Source organism: Sinocyclocheilus rhinocerous, unplaced genomic scaffold, assembly GCF_001515625.1.
Source record: "Sinocyclocheilus rhinocerous isolate Xijiao unplaced genomic scaffold, SAMN03320098_v1.1 scaffold1690, whole genome shotgun sequence".
Taxonomy (NCBI): domain Eukaryota; kingdom Metazoa; phylum Chordata; class Actinopteri; order Cypriniformes; family Cyprinidae; genus Sinocyclocheilus; species Sinocyclocheilus rhinocerous.
This window is the reverse complement of record NW_015664228.1, coordinates 43847-57471: the sequence shown is the minus strand read 5'-3', so window position 1 is coordinate 57471 and position 13625 is coordinate 43847. Positions and strand designations below refer to the sequence as shown.

At 34.9% G+C, this 13625-nt stretch overlaps 1 protein-coding gene across 1 annotated transcript in view; it reads left to right on the top strand.

Moving 5' to 3' along the window:
• calcrl2 (calcitonin receptor-like 2) overlaps nucleotides 1–4664 on the top strand; it is a 35872-nt gene extending 31208 nt beyond the window's left edge. The window contains exon 9 of the mRNA XM_016540768.1: nucleotides 4391–4664. Coding sequence (XP_016396254.1) covers nucleotides 4391–4450 — 60 coding nt within the window. The 3' untranslated portion in view covers nucleotides 4451–4664. The remainder of the gene's footprint in view (nucleotides 1–4390) is intronic.
• The last annotated feature ends 8961 nt before the right edge of the window (nucleotides 4665–13625 follow it).

Below are 13625 nucleotides of genomic sequence, written 5' to 3'. Positions count from 1 at the left end.
GCACAGCCTTGATCTTTTAGATAAAGCTGCTCATTTCTTTTTTGTAGAGTATGTATGTAGAGGTAGACAGTGAGGCCCACTTTAAAGAAATAGTTCACAAAAAAAAAAAACATGTAAATTTGCTGCACATGTACTCATCCTCAGACCATGAGTTTGTTTGTTCATCAGGTTTGGAGAAATGTAGCATTGCATCAGTGTCTCAGCAATGGATGTGAATGGGTGCCGTCAGAATGAGAGTCTGATAAAAACATCACAATAATCCACAAGTAATCCACAGCACTCCAGTCCATCAGTTAACATCTGGAGAACACAAAAGCTGAAACTAATCCAGCATTAAGACATTTTTAACTCAAATAAGAGTCCATAATCCATAATAATGCTTCCTCCAGTGAAAAAGTCCATCTCCTGTTGAATCCAGTCATCAAAACGGAATTTACTGTATAACGCGGAATTTGTCAAATTTTGGATGGATAAATCAAAAGTAGGACAGATGCCATTTAAATATGAATCCTGCGTGTGTCTGTGTAAATGAATAGCACAGAAGCGCGTTTTCGTTTACTACACACACACTGAATCGCATGTGACGCTCGCGGTGCTTTTAGCCTCTGCCACCTCAATACATGAACACACGAACATAACCTCTAGAACTGCTCTAAGAGTCTCAACAGGAACATTTGGCCCTTTCTTTTGAGTAAAACTGTCATATCCATAGACTGTAAAAAAACATATCATATACAAATAGAAACCTAAAGGTCTTAACAGCAACCTGTCAAAATAAAAGTTCGGTTTCACTTGAGGAAACCGTGAAAGAAATAGGCCTATTACTTAATGTAATGTTACTACTACTACTAATAAAATTATTATTAAAACATTGTTTGTAAAGAAATATTTACCAGAAAAATGTAAATACACAACACAGTATTTCTGGGAGAAAATAAATAAATAAAATCGATTAATTAGAGATGCTTTTCATTAATAATATTTTATGAAACCATTCAAATGGAATCCAGAAAATTAATGGAAAACAGAATTTGGTTTAGAAAAAATAAAACATATCTCATTGGGCCTTAAATTTTTTTTTAATAAATTGCTATTTAATATTGTAAGTTTCATATTTTAAATTAATCAGACATGCTTTTTGATTAATACAATTTCATTTAACCATTAAAACAGCAGAGTCTAGAAACATTAAAACGAGAAAAAAAATCGGAATCCAGAAAAATGAAAATGGACAAAAAAGAATTTGGGAAAAAACAAAACGGATTTCATAGGGCCCTAAAATCTGCATGTTTGTAAGAAACAAATCCATCAAGACGTCCATAATCCATAATAACGCTTCCTCCAGTGAAAAAGTGTTCTGGTGTGAATCAGGAGAGAAATCTGCACAGATCAAGCAGCGTTTAAACCGCTCTAAACAAATATGTGGCTGGATTTTGATGTGAGAGACAACAGCAGATGCACTTTATCACTGGAGGAAGCGTTATTATGGATTCATAAAAACGTCTTAATGCTGGATTAGTTTCAGTTTTTGTCTTCTCCAGATGTTAACTGATGGACTGGAGTGCTGTGGATTACTTGTGGATTATTGTGATGTTTTTATCAGCTGTTTGGATTCTCATTCTGACGGCACCCATTCACATCCATTGCTGAGCAAGTGACGCAATGCTGCATTACATTACATGTTTTTATCCAAAAAAAAAGTACATTTCGTACTTGGTGGTCAACTGTCATCACTATTTGCAATATCTCCTTCTGCTTTTAGTTTATTGGCCAAAAGCGGTGGTTCTTTTGAGGAGTTTGTCTTGGCCACATTAAAATCAACATGAAACGGCATTTACAACCCATTTTACTTCCGTAATGTGACATGTTTCATTTCATAATATTTGATGATAAACACGTGGCGCAGGCCTTCATTTCATCCATCAGGAACTGATTAGATGGTGAAGGGGTCTTTATATGATTGGAAAATAAAAGGGATCGATTACAGTACGTGAGCTAAAACTTGGAGGAAGTGGAGAAAAATATTATTTCGATGAACGATTACGAAGAAAAACATGATGAACATACTCAAATGAATCTCTGTGTGTCTGAATATTATAGAAACATTTCCCATATTAGTTGACATAATGGGCGTCGTGCCCGGATAGAAAACCTCGCCAAGTTTACAAATGTGCTTTACTGCGCGCTACAGCAAAATCTGATCGGACAAATCCCAGCATCAGGGTGGTTACCCCCACAGATGGAGTTTGTTTTTGTTCTCAATGAGTAATTTTTAACTCAATTTTTCATATATTCTCTCAATGGGAAGTCATGAATAAATAACTGATCTCTTGACTTTCTCCTTGTGTTTGTTCATTGCCGTGTCTCCACTTGACTGGAGCGTGATTATTGATTAATTTAACCCTGCTGCATCACACACACATTCGACCAAACATTTCCCCAACATCTGTCCAGCAGAATGCATTAAAGGATTAGTTCACCTAAAAATGAAAATTAGTCCATAAATTACTCACCCTCAAGTCGACCTCATACGTCATCCTCCCGGAGCTGCTTCCGTTTACAACAGTGAGCGCAAGCTAGATTCAAGTGATTATTACGTTTTGAATATGGATATTTTTCTTACAAAAACACATCGATTCGCTACAGGAGGCCTTTGTTCACCCCCCGGAGCCGTGTGAGACACTTTTTTTATGGATGGGCGCTTTTTATTTCACTTCTTTTGGACTGATGCATGCAACACCCGCTGAGTGCCATTAAACAGCTTGAAAGATCAAAGACAATTTTTAATATAACTCCAACTGGATTCGTCTGAAAGAAGAAGTCATGTACACCTAGGATGCCTCGGGGGTGAGTAATTTATGGGCTAATTTTCATTTTTAGGTGAACTAACCCTTTAAATGGCTTTATCCTCTTTGGAGTTTTAATTAATTAATTTTTTCTTTCAATTTGTTTGGCTGTTTTATAGGACACGGTTAGTTCACATAAACATGAAATTCGTTCACTTTTCTCTAATGCTTCTAATTATTGATGTAACATAATAATTATGCTGAAAAGAACCGATGTAGGATTTAAAACTATTTTCATTTAGAATTACTCATAAATTTAGGCCAATAATTACAAAGAAAGGGCAAGTAACACATTGAGTTAAACATGAAATTTTGATGTAGAAAGTCTGAAGTAAAACATACTCTAATAATCTTCTTTTTTTTTTTTAGTTACAACAACTCTGAAATTTACATTTGACATTTATTCATTTAGCAGACTCTTTTATCCAAAGCGACTTACAATTGGGGAATACATCAAGTGATTCATCTTAAAGAGGCAAATAGACAGTAAGTGCTCGTCATACCAACTTTCAAGCAGTGTTCAAATAAGTACAAGCTAGACAGAGAAAGATGAAATAAAGGGAAAAAGATTATTATTATTTTTTTAGGATGAAGTCAGATAGTGACGAAAGCTGTCGCTTGAAAAATGTCAGGGAATCATTTGATTTTTGTCAGTGAATTTGATTTCTTTTCATTTTTATTTTAGTGTGGTTTTAGTGATTTTGTTGGATGTTTTTGTCCTTTTTATTATTGATATTATTATTAAATGAGTTCTGTTGGTACTTCAACTTAAACAGCTTAAAAAGTTCACATTCTCTCCATCTCTTTCTCTACCTCTCTCTCTAAATATATAAATGTTTTAAATTCTTTATATTTCAATATTTTCAGATTTTGTGTTCATTTTCATTAAAATTTAGTCATTTTGTTGGATGTTTTTATCATCATCATCATCATCATAATCATTATTATTCTTAAATATGTCTGTTTTATTATGAAAATCCAAAGCTATTATCTGTTGAATATTTGTCATTTTTTAGCGTTTTTGTTTATCATTTTTATTTAGTTTTTTAAAAAATTTTTATTTATGTCCTTATGGGTTTTGTTAATTTTAGTTTCAGTTTAAGTTTATTGTAGTACACCAAGTTGAACTGAATGAAAAGTGCAACTAGCTAATATAAAATACATGTGTTTTGATCAATTATTTAAAAAACAACATATTCTATATTATGTTGAATTTTTGATGAATATGACTTTCATTTCATAGGCAAACAGTTTTTAACATTTTATTTGTGTGGTGTGTTTGAAATCAACATGAGAAAATGAGTAAACGATGAGGAAATTTCATGCATAAAATATTAAATATTTTATTTCAGTTAAAGTTGATTTTATTTCAAGTACTTCAAATGTTTTCTTTTATGGTTCTACTTTTAGTTACACATAATAACTCCAAGCTCCAAGTCGTGCAGTGAAACCTCCAGCGGGAAAATCTAGTTCCTTCGTATTCAGTTGAGTGTTTCCATCAAAGCTCTTCTCTTCTCTCTCCCACACTGTGTTTGTTTTTCCAGCTGGATGCAGGAGTAGATCCCAGTAAAGCGCACAGATCTCCTCCTGTGCAGCCGGACTGATGGACGAGAGCTGATCTCAAAGCGCTTCTCCATCAGAAAGCTCTTAAAATGCATGGTATGTGCACAAACACGGCTCTCCGACCGCTCTTGCCCTTTGACCCAGGAAGCGCTCGCACCCCTCCGATCTCCTCCAGCCCTCCCCCTCGATCCTGACCCGCCTCGCAGACACAAAGCAGACGAGATGGCCTAGATTCAACCCTCAACACACATGAGAAAGCATTATATAAGCCTGCTTATCCGTGCACATTTATGCTGACAAGTGAAAACACACCACACACGCTCATATATGACTTTCATTTGATGGTCTTGCCTGTTTGACATGAGGGCGAGTAAATGATGATTGACTTTTCATTTTTAGGCGAACTGTTGCTTTAAATGTTGCAGATTTAGAGTCGTTTGTGGTTACAAGAAGGTTGCAAGGCTTTCTGGGTGAGTTCTTAAAAATAACAGAACAATTGGAATAAATAACTTTTTTGTCTCTTCTGTTCGCCACGGCTGCATTTATTTGATTAGAAATACAGGGAAAATTGTGAAATATTATTAGTATTTAAAACACCTGTTTTCTATGTGAATATCTGTTAAACTGTAATTTATTTCTGTGATGCGCAGCTGTATTTTCAGCATCATTACTCCAGTCTTCAGTGTCACATGATCTTCAGAAATCATTGTCAGTATGAATGCTTCATATTTTTGTGGAAAGCATTGAAAAGTTTGGGGTTAAAAAAAAGACTTTAATGTTTTTATTCAACATGTATGCATTAAATTGATCAGAAGTGCCAGTAAAGATTTATATTTCAAATAAATGCTGTTCTTTTGAACTTTCTGTTCATCTGTGAATCCTGAAAAATAAAATGTATCACGGTTTCCACAAAAATATTGTGCAGCACAACTGTTTTCAACATTGATAATAATCAGAAATGTTTCTCGAGCAGCAAATCAGCATATTAGAATGATTTCTGAAGATCATGTGACACTGAAGACTGCAGTAATGATGCTGAAAATACAGCTGCGCATCACAGAAATAAATTACAGTCTAACAGATATTCACATAGAAAACAGCTGTTTTAAATACTAATAATATTTCACATTTTTATAATCAAATAAATGCATCCTTGGTTAGCAGAAGAGACTCTTTCAAAAACATTAAAAATCAATAATGTAAATTAAAAGTCAAGACAGTTATTAAAAGAATCCCTTTAGTCTTCCAGAAGGGAAGTTCAGTCCAATTCAGCTCAGTTTCAGGAACAATTCCGTCCTCAAACTATAGCAAAATAAACACACACATACAATTAACATATAGACATTTCAACAACAGAGTCGAAGGCCCTCAAACACACCCTAAACACAGGATGTGGCCCCGGTGGGAGTAACTGTGTTCAAAGCACAAAACGGACAAAAGAAAACCAGGCCAGTGACGCGAAACATAAAGACGAGGTCAGAAGTTTAACTGTAGCCCCTCGATTCGGGTTTCAACCTGAAACCATGTGCTGCTGATGGGACTATTGTTCTGCAGTTGTGTAACACACACACACACACACACACACACACAAGATATATGAAACACACAGTGCACTCACAGTATATACAGGATTCATCCTGGAATTCATAACATAATTAGGGACTAATCCTATAGGATCCTGATGGGAATTTCCCAAAGAATACAAAGAGCAGGATCCTACTGGATCTGTAGGAAATTCCTACAGTATGTTTTGGGTTTGAAATAATGTGTTGCAGCTAAATAAAATCATAAAGATTTTATTTGTTTTGCATGTTTATACCATGCATATTATATAAATATTTATATGCAAATGAATGGTTACCATATTGATGTACCACTGTATTTATATTATTTATTGTTGTTAGATAACCAACAGTATCAGTTTGCATTATTGGCAATCATACAGCGGAATAATGATAATATACATATTTATTGATTGAAAAGGAAATCTTAACAAATTTCCTTATAGAATTATTCTACCCAATTTTTATTTTTATTTTTATAAAAACCCAAATTTTGTACAGTTTACCCTGTTGTTGTTGGATGTTCAGTAATATCACTATTTTACTGGCACTCGTATAATTATAATATTAAATATTAATTATATAGTCACATTGATTGCAAAGTAAATCCCCAGAAAATATGCCATAATAATTACAAAAAAGTCATTACCTTATTATACTGCTAAAATCATTTTTACCCAAATGGTGTTTTGAAATGTATACCATGCAACCAAATGACATATTCAAGTACCATTGTATTTATATTATTTACAAAAAGTGGTACATTTTACCCTGTTGTTGCTGGATGTCCATATAATAATAATAATATAAAATATTAGTCATAGAGTCATTTAGATTTAAAAGGAAATCCCCACAAATTATGCCATAAATTACCATAAAAACCTACATATTTTCTATCATATTCATGCACCAAATGATTTACAAACAAATTTACCCTGTTATTCACCCTGGATGTCCAACAATATCAGTTTATATAATTGGCAATAACGAAATAATAATGTTAAATATTAGTCATAGTAATTTTAGAAGGAAATCCCTACAAATAATGTCATAAATTGCAATAAAATCCTGCATATTTTTGAAACCATCCTCTTATTATGCTGCGAAACTCACTCTTACCCAGATCTGCCCTCACATTCTTTGTGTCCTGCACAGGTCTGCTTCTGAACGTGAATGACCTACTTTTGATATTTTTAACTTTTTAAACACAGAAACACTGTGAGGTGACAGATTGTTTACCTCTTTGGACACACCCCTATAGGGCAGGGGGCGTCGCCCGCTTTCGCAGTCAGTGGCGCGCCATTCGGCCAATCGCGATCGAGCTGTCAGGCGGCTCAGCCAATCGGCGGAGAGGGGGTCGCGAAGGCCGCTCGCGATTGGCCGTCAGCGGGGAGGGCGGGGTGAAGTAAAGCTGCGGTCCGTTTCGCTGGCTTGGTTTATCTGGAGAACGAAGAAGAAGAAGAAGAAGAAGAAGAGGAAACGTTCCGTTGGACTAAACGCGAGTTTAAACTGCGGCCTGAGAACGGATTCAGTGGATGGTTACGGAAACAAGTCCGACAAACTCGGGTAAAATGCGCTTAAATGACATTCTAGTGTTCGTAGTGTGGGAAAAGATCGCTGTAGTTGTCAGTTTTTTGCGAATATGTGGCTGTGGAGAGTGTATGCGAGTGTTTGTGTGTGTGTGTGTGTGTGTGTGTGGCAGATTGACATGCTAACACACAAAACAACACGATCACAAACATATTAGCTTCTGGAATACAACACGATGTTATTTCTGTATGTGTTTGGCTATATGGTGTGTAAATGATTGTGCGGATTGATTCTAGGCTCTCAGTGATTTATAGCGGTGTTTTGAAGTGCTGTTAATATGTGGTGTGTATGTGTAATATTGTGAGTGTTGCTGTCAAACTCGTAGTGTGTGTGTGTGTGTGTGTGTCTGTGTGTGTGTTTTAGAACACTGTGAATCCAGTGTAAACGGTGATGCCACATCAGGTACAGACACTTTCACTGGATCCAGTGCTTCTTTCATCAGCTTTTATTGTTTATATGTTTCTGTTGACTTGTTTACAGTGTTTTGTGTTGCATTTTCACTAGTTGCAGTGTTTCTCAGATCAGTTTAACTCCATACAGTGTTTCCATGTTGGTCAAGTTCAGTTTGTTGCTGGATTGTGAATGTTAAGATCTTATATTTCACAAATAGCATTAGTAAAAGGCTTATAGTGTTTGTTAGTATTTCTGTTTGGTCAGGTTACAGTAATGCATTAATAAATGCATTTATTTTCTGCATTGGTGTTAAATGAACAATTCAGTTTGTTGTGTTATGTTGTATTTTAGGATGGCATGTTTTACTGAATGCAGTTTACAGTATTTCTCTTTAGTCAGCTTACGCTAATTCCCCGATAAATGGATTTATTTCTGTTCGTTGTGTGCATTTTTCTGCATTGGTATTGAATTACCACATTTTCATCTGAATACTGAGGTCTTTATTTAAAGAATAAGATGTGCTTCAATTATTAAATACAAAGTAAATGAAAGAATGACATGTTAATGCAGAAATTACTTGCTTGTTTATTTAATTTGGGGAAAAAAGCATTGTGCTATTTAATATCAATCAATTAAATGTATTCACATAGGACTTTTGCAAACAAATCAATGCAGTTCAAAGTGCATCACATGCAACAATTGAACGTAAAATTGGCATAAATAGACCTATGAATAGACAAGTTAAAAATGTAAAATAAATCAATACGGATAAATCAATACAGTACAGACTAAATTACAGATGCACAATTTATTGGAAGCAATATCAGTATTGATCAGTTAGCATGTTTTAATTAAATACGTTGGTCTGGTTCTGATGATAATATCATATTTGTGAACTTATTTCTAATTCTTTTTTTAGAAGGTCACAAATATGAAGTTTTTAATTTTTCGATCTGTGCTTTAAAAACAACAGCTCACAAAGCACTATTGATTTGATCATTACAACATTTAATGGCCATAACGAAACAGTTATCAGCATCAGACCGAACGCTTTAGTCTTTTTATATAACAGTTTGTGAATATTGCATGATTTTACTGAAGAGTAATTCCATGTGTGTCCTTCAGCATAAATCCGTCTGTTATTACAGTGATTGTTAGTGGCATTATGAGTGTTATTGAATCTCTTCTTTCAGCTTTATTAGTTAGTTTTTGTCTGGATCAGACACTTGCCTAGGGCTCAGACGTACAAATAAGACCAGAAATACGAGACGTCTCTTTTTGGTTGTGATGGAGCAGGATTTCACGAGTGTTTTCTGCAATGCAAACGGTTGCATTTGTAGCAGTTATGATCAGATTCATAGTATGGTATTCCATCTGTTGCGTTGATATTTCTCAGTGCGACGGCCTGAAGTGTTGTATTTCAGTGGGAACGGCTGCAACGTCATGCATTTCTGTAGTCTTTAGAGGAAAAACTTGCATTAAAGAGCACTTAGAATGCATTGCGTTTTTACATATTACATTGCATATTTCAGAGCCGTTTGTAGGTGAAACAGCAGTGTGTCGCATGCCTTTTTTTTTTTCCTGTGCATGATCTGAGACCAACTTTGCCCTGTTTGGCGTCCACCGTGTTTGTTTTGTGTCAGAGCGTAGCCTTTGCTCCCTCTGATATAAACCTTTTATAGTCTTTTTAAAGGGAAAAAGTGCTGCATTGCAAGAATGGTTGTGAGCTTTAAACGGCACACGCGTCGATTGTGGTGGTGTGCCGTGAACATGTGCCTCACACACACACACACACGGGAGGCTTTTCCAGTTCAGAGTGGTTATTGTGTACGAGACTTATCGTGCCTTTCGTAATTGTGTGATTAGATATCTTTGAGCGTGTTTGAATTGCACATCTGTAAACAACACTCAAGCCAAAGTTACAATGTGTGTTTGATGCCAATTGTTGAAAGGAGGACAGAAAATGGCACCTGTGCTGTAGTATTTAAAAAATTTTTTTTTTTAAAGCTGTGAGTTCTTTTAGCAGACAAAAATTGTTTATTAAATAAAAGAATTAATGTTTATAAAATTTATCTTCTACAATAACGTTTTTTGTTTGTTTTATTTTAACAACCTCTTCCTAATTTGGAGTTTCTAAACACTGAACAGAACGTTGAATAGAGTCTAAACTACTGAAAAACTGTACATAAACGGATGCCGCGTTCTCCACTTGGTACTTGCGCTACCGACAAATTGACAAACGGATATAGAAAGTGCGCTTTGATGCATCCAGTGTAGAGACTGCGTTAGGATGTGCCAGACCATTTTCTTTTGCAAGTTTCAGCTCCTACATCTTTGGTGTAAACTCACCTTAACCAAACGCCCCCCAAGAACACCTCAGCGCCCCCCTTTCAAAAATATTGCTTCCAGCGCCCCCCGATTCTCTCCGAACGCCCCCTTGAGAAACACTCGTTGTTTTTAGTTTGATCTATTTTAGCATTGAAAATCTCAACTGCAGTTTCTAAACCCTGAACAAGTGTAAAACATGTTCAAGAGAGGCTAAACTACTGAAAAACTACAAAAACGGTTTTGTTTCTTGTAGTTTTTTGTTAGTAATTGTTAAGTACACGGCTACTGAAAAACTACAAAACTATGTTTTTTGTTGTTATGTATTGTTGTTATGGTAGGTTCATGTAGTGGTTAGCTCCTTTTTTTAGTTGGTTGTTTGTTTAACAAGAAAACACCATTAGCAACAAACGTCTAAACCACATTAGACTGCAGTCGTTAAATGCAGAACGAGTAAGTTGTCTTCATGACATGCTAAACGACGTCTGAAGCATGTTTTTGGCGTGCATGCGCTCCGGCTCTAAACGGACCACCCAGACACCATGAGGCCTCCACGTGACGCTGCTCAGCGAGATAAAACCGTTTAGCGACGAGTTTAGCATTCTCACACTAATTACCCCGTGATTGCGCGGAGTGCTGAGTTTTAGCAGCGAGGGTCCTGGAGTAGGTGCGTTCCTGGAGGAGCGTAATGGTTCCCTCATGGGCCGCTCCGCGCGGGACGCTGCTCTTGTTACCGCGGACTTACAGGAAGACCTGCTTTAATAGTTCGGCTGATTAGTCGTTTCCAGGGGCGATGAGCGTCATTAGACTGGCTATTAATGCGTTCTAAGGTTTATAAGTGTCATTAGTTGCACATTGGCTTGATTAATGCAATGGTGGTTGTTGTAGTGAGATTTTATTTTGTTAATTGCTCATCGTTAGTGTTAGTGCTGTGATCAAACCTCCATGTATTAAAGTCGAGTGTGTGTAACAAGCTGCAGCGTTTGATTCCTCAAAAAAGAGATCAGATGCACGCAAATATATATATATATATATATAATATATATATATAAATAAAATAAAGTACTTGTCCAATTTTCTTTAAGATTTTTCTTTATTTATTTTTGCAAAAAAAATCCAAACTGTTCAATTGCTGTTTATGTTTAGATAAGATTAATAATCTATGCTCAAAAAAGCTGAGTTGTGTATGTAAACATTAAAATTACACATAAGGCAGCTTTTACATAACTTTTTAATATAATTGTTTTTTTTTTGCCAGTTTGTTGTTGAAATATAAACATTTAAATGTTGGCTGTCATTAAAAATACTTTAAATAAGACTCAATCACTAACAAACAAAAATCTAATGATTATGTTATAAATATATGAATATTTAGTGCACGTATTTACCAAAATTGACTTCTTTAGAGTTTTTTTTTTCCTAGCATCAAAACCATTTGTTGATTCATATTAAATGCATATTAAAAGTAACAAATCATGAAATTTATTGTGGTCATTGCATGAAAGCACGCTACAAATATTCTTAAAAGACATTTGTTCTAACACTAAATAGACTTAATACACAATCGATCTTGGTATTGAAGAAGCGATAGTGGTTTGTTAAAATGAAGATCGATTAATCAATATTAGTCACGCACTTTCTTTACAGAAGGTATATGGATATTCGAAGTCAAGTGAGATCATGCCCATCTACTGCCGTCGACGTCATTATTTTTGAGTTATAATTTGCTTTTCACGCTTCATTTAATCGGACGCTAGCTTGCGTCTAGACGAATGCGTTTCGCCACCGCGCAGGAATGAGTTGGGATGATGGGAAACTCCCAGAGAGGCGGGGCTCCTCGAGCTGTCAATCAGCCGATGACACGCCCCCTTCTCAGCAGGGACTGAAACTAAGGCCACAGAAATAATTAATGAGACCGTTTTACAGCCCAAGAGTTTAAATACCAGATCGCATGTGTTTCAAGTGCACGGAAATCGTAAATGCGAAGATTAGGCTATTCGTTGTTTTTCTCGTGTAAGTGAACTTGGATCAGAGCTGAAGAGGAATTTTGTGCTTCCAGAGGAAGGCTGCTCCTCTCTCTCTCTCTCTCTCTCTCTCTCTCTCTCTCTCTCTCTCTCTCTCTCTCTCTCTCGTTCGTTCGCGCTGTGGTTGTCGGGGTCGAGGGTGGGGCTGCCGCGCTCTGATTGGCTGTGTAATCCGAGCCCCGAGCTTCTGATTGGTTGCCGGGTAACAAGCCCCCGTGTTAGTGTTGCGGGCGTTGCCCCCCGACAGGAAGCTGCTGATGTGATGGAATATACAGGATGCTTCAAAGGGAACATGAGGGTGACGGGATGCAGCATGTCTGACCCCATTCACGAATTCCTCTCGCTGCTTTTCCTCTTTCTTTCCGTCTGTTTTTCAGCTTTCATATTTTGTTTCCCTTAGAGACACGGTTTGGGCTTCTTTAAAAAAAAAAAAGGAGCATGGTAATGATAGTTTGCGGATTACCGCAATCGTGGTGAGCCTCCAAAATACCATATTTATTACAGTTAGTGTTTCTGCTGTAAAACGTGAGCTCTGCTTTAAAGAGTGTAAGAAACTTAAAAAAAATTTTTTTTTTTAGGACAGTTATTTGATTTATTTCAAATAAATAAATAATTTAAAGAAATATATATTTAGTTTTTGTCTCTTGACAGAATCAATATATATATATATATTAGTAGAATCATTAGATTTTTAAAAAATGAATGTGAAATAAATATTTTAAAAAAATAAATAAATACAGTGTTTTTGTCACTAATTTTTTGATGACAGAAAAAATATTTATTTATAGAATTATTTTATTCATAATAAAGTAAATAGATAATTTACGTAAATACATTTATTTAAATAAATAAATACATATTTTTTCACTCAGTTTTTGATGACAGCAAAAAATATTAAATGAAATATTTAATATTAATATTTAACTAAAATGTATATAAAAATGTATTTATTTGTAGAATTATTTTTTCAAATATATAAATTTGAATAAATAAATTTATTTAAAGATGTAATAATTTCAAATAAATAAATAACTAATTTATTTAAATTAATATGTATTTAAGTAAACACATATTTTCGTCACTTGTTTTTGATGATAGAAAATATAGATTTTTTATTTGTAGAATTATTTAATCTATTTGAATTAATTTTATTATTTAAGAAAAAATAAACAATTTAAATAAATGCATTTTTATTTAAATACATATTTTTGATGAAAGAAAAATATTTATTTGTGCAATTATTTTAAGGTAAAATAAATATGTAAATAATTTAAATGCTTTAAAAAGTGCATTTAAACTTCAATACATTGATTAATACAATA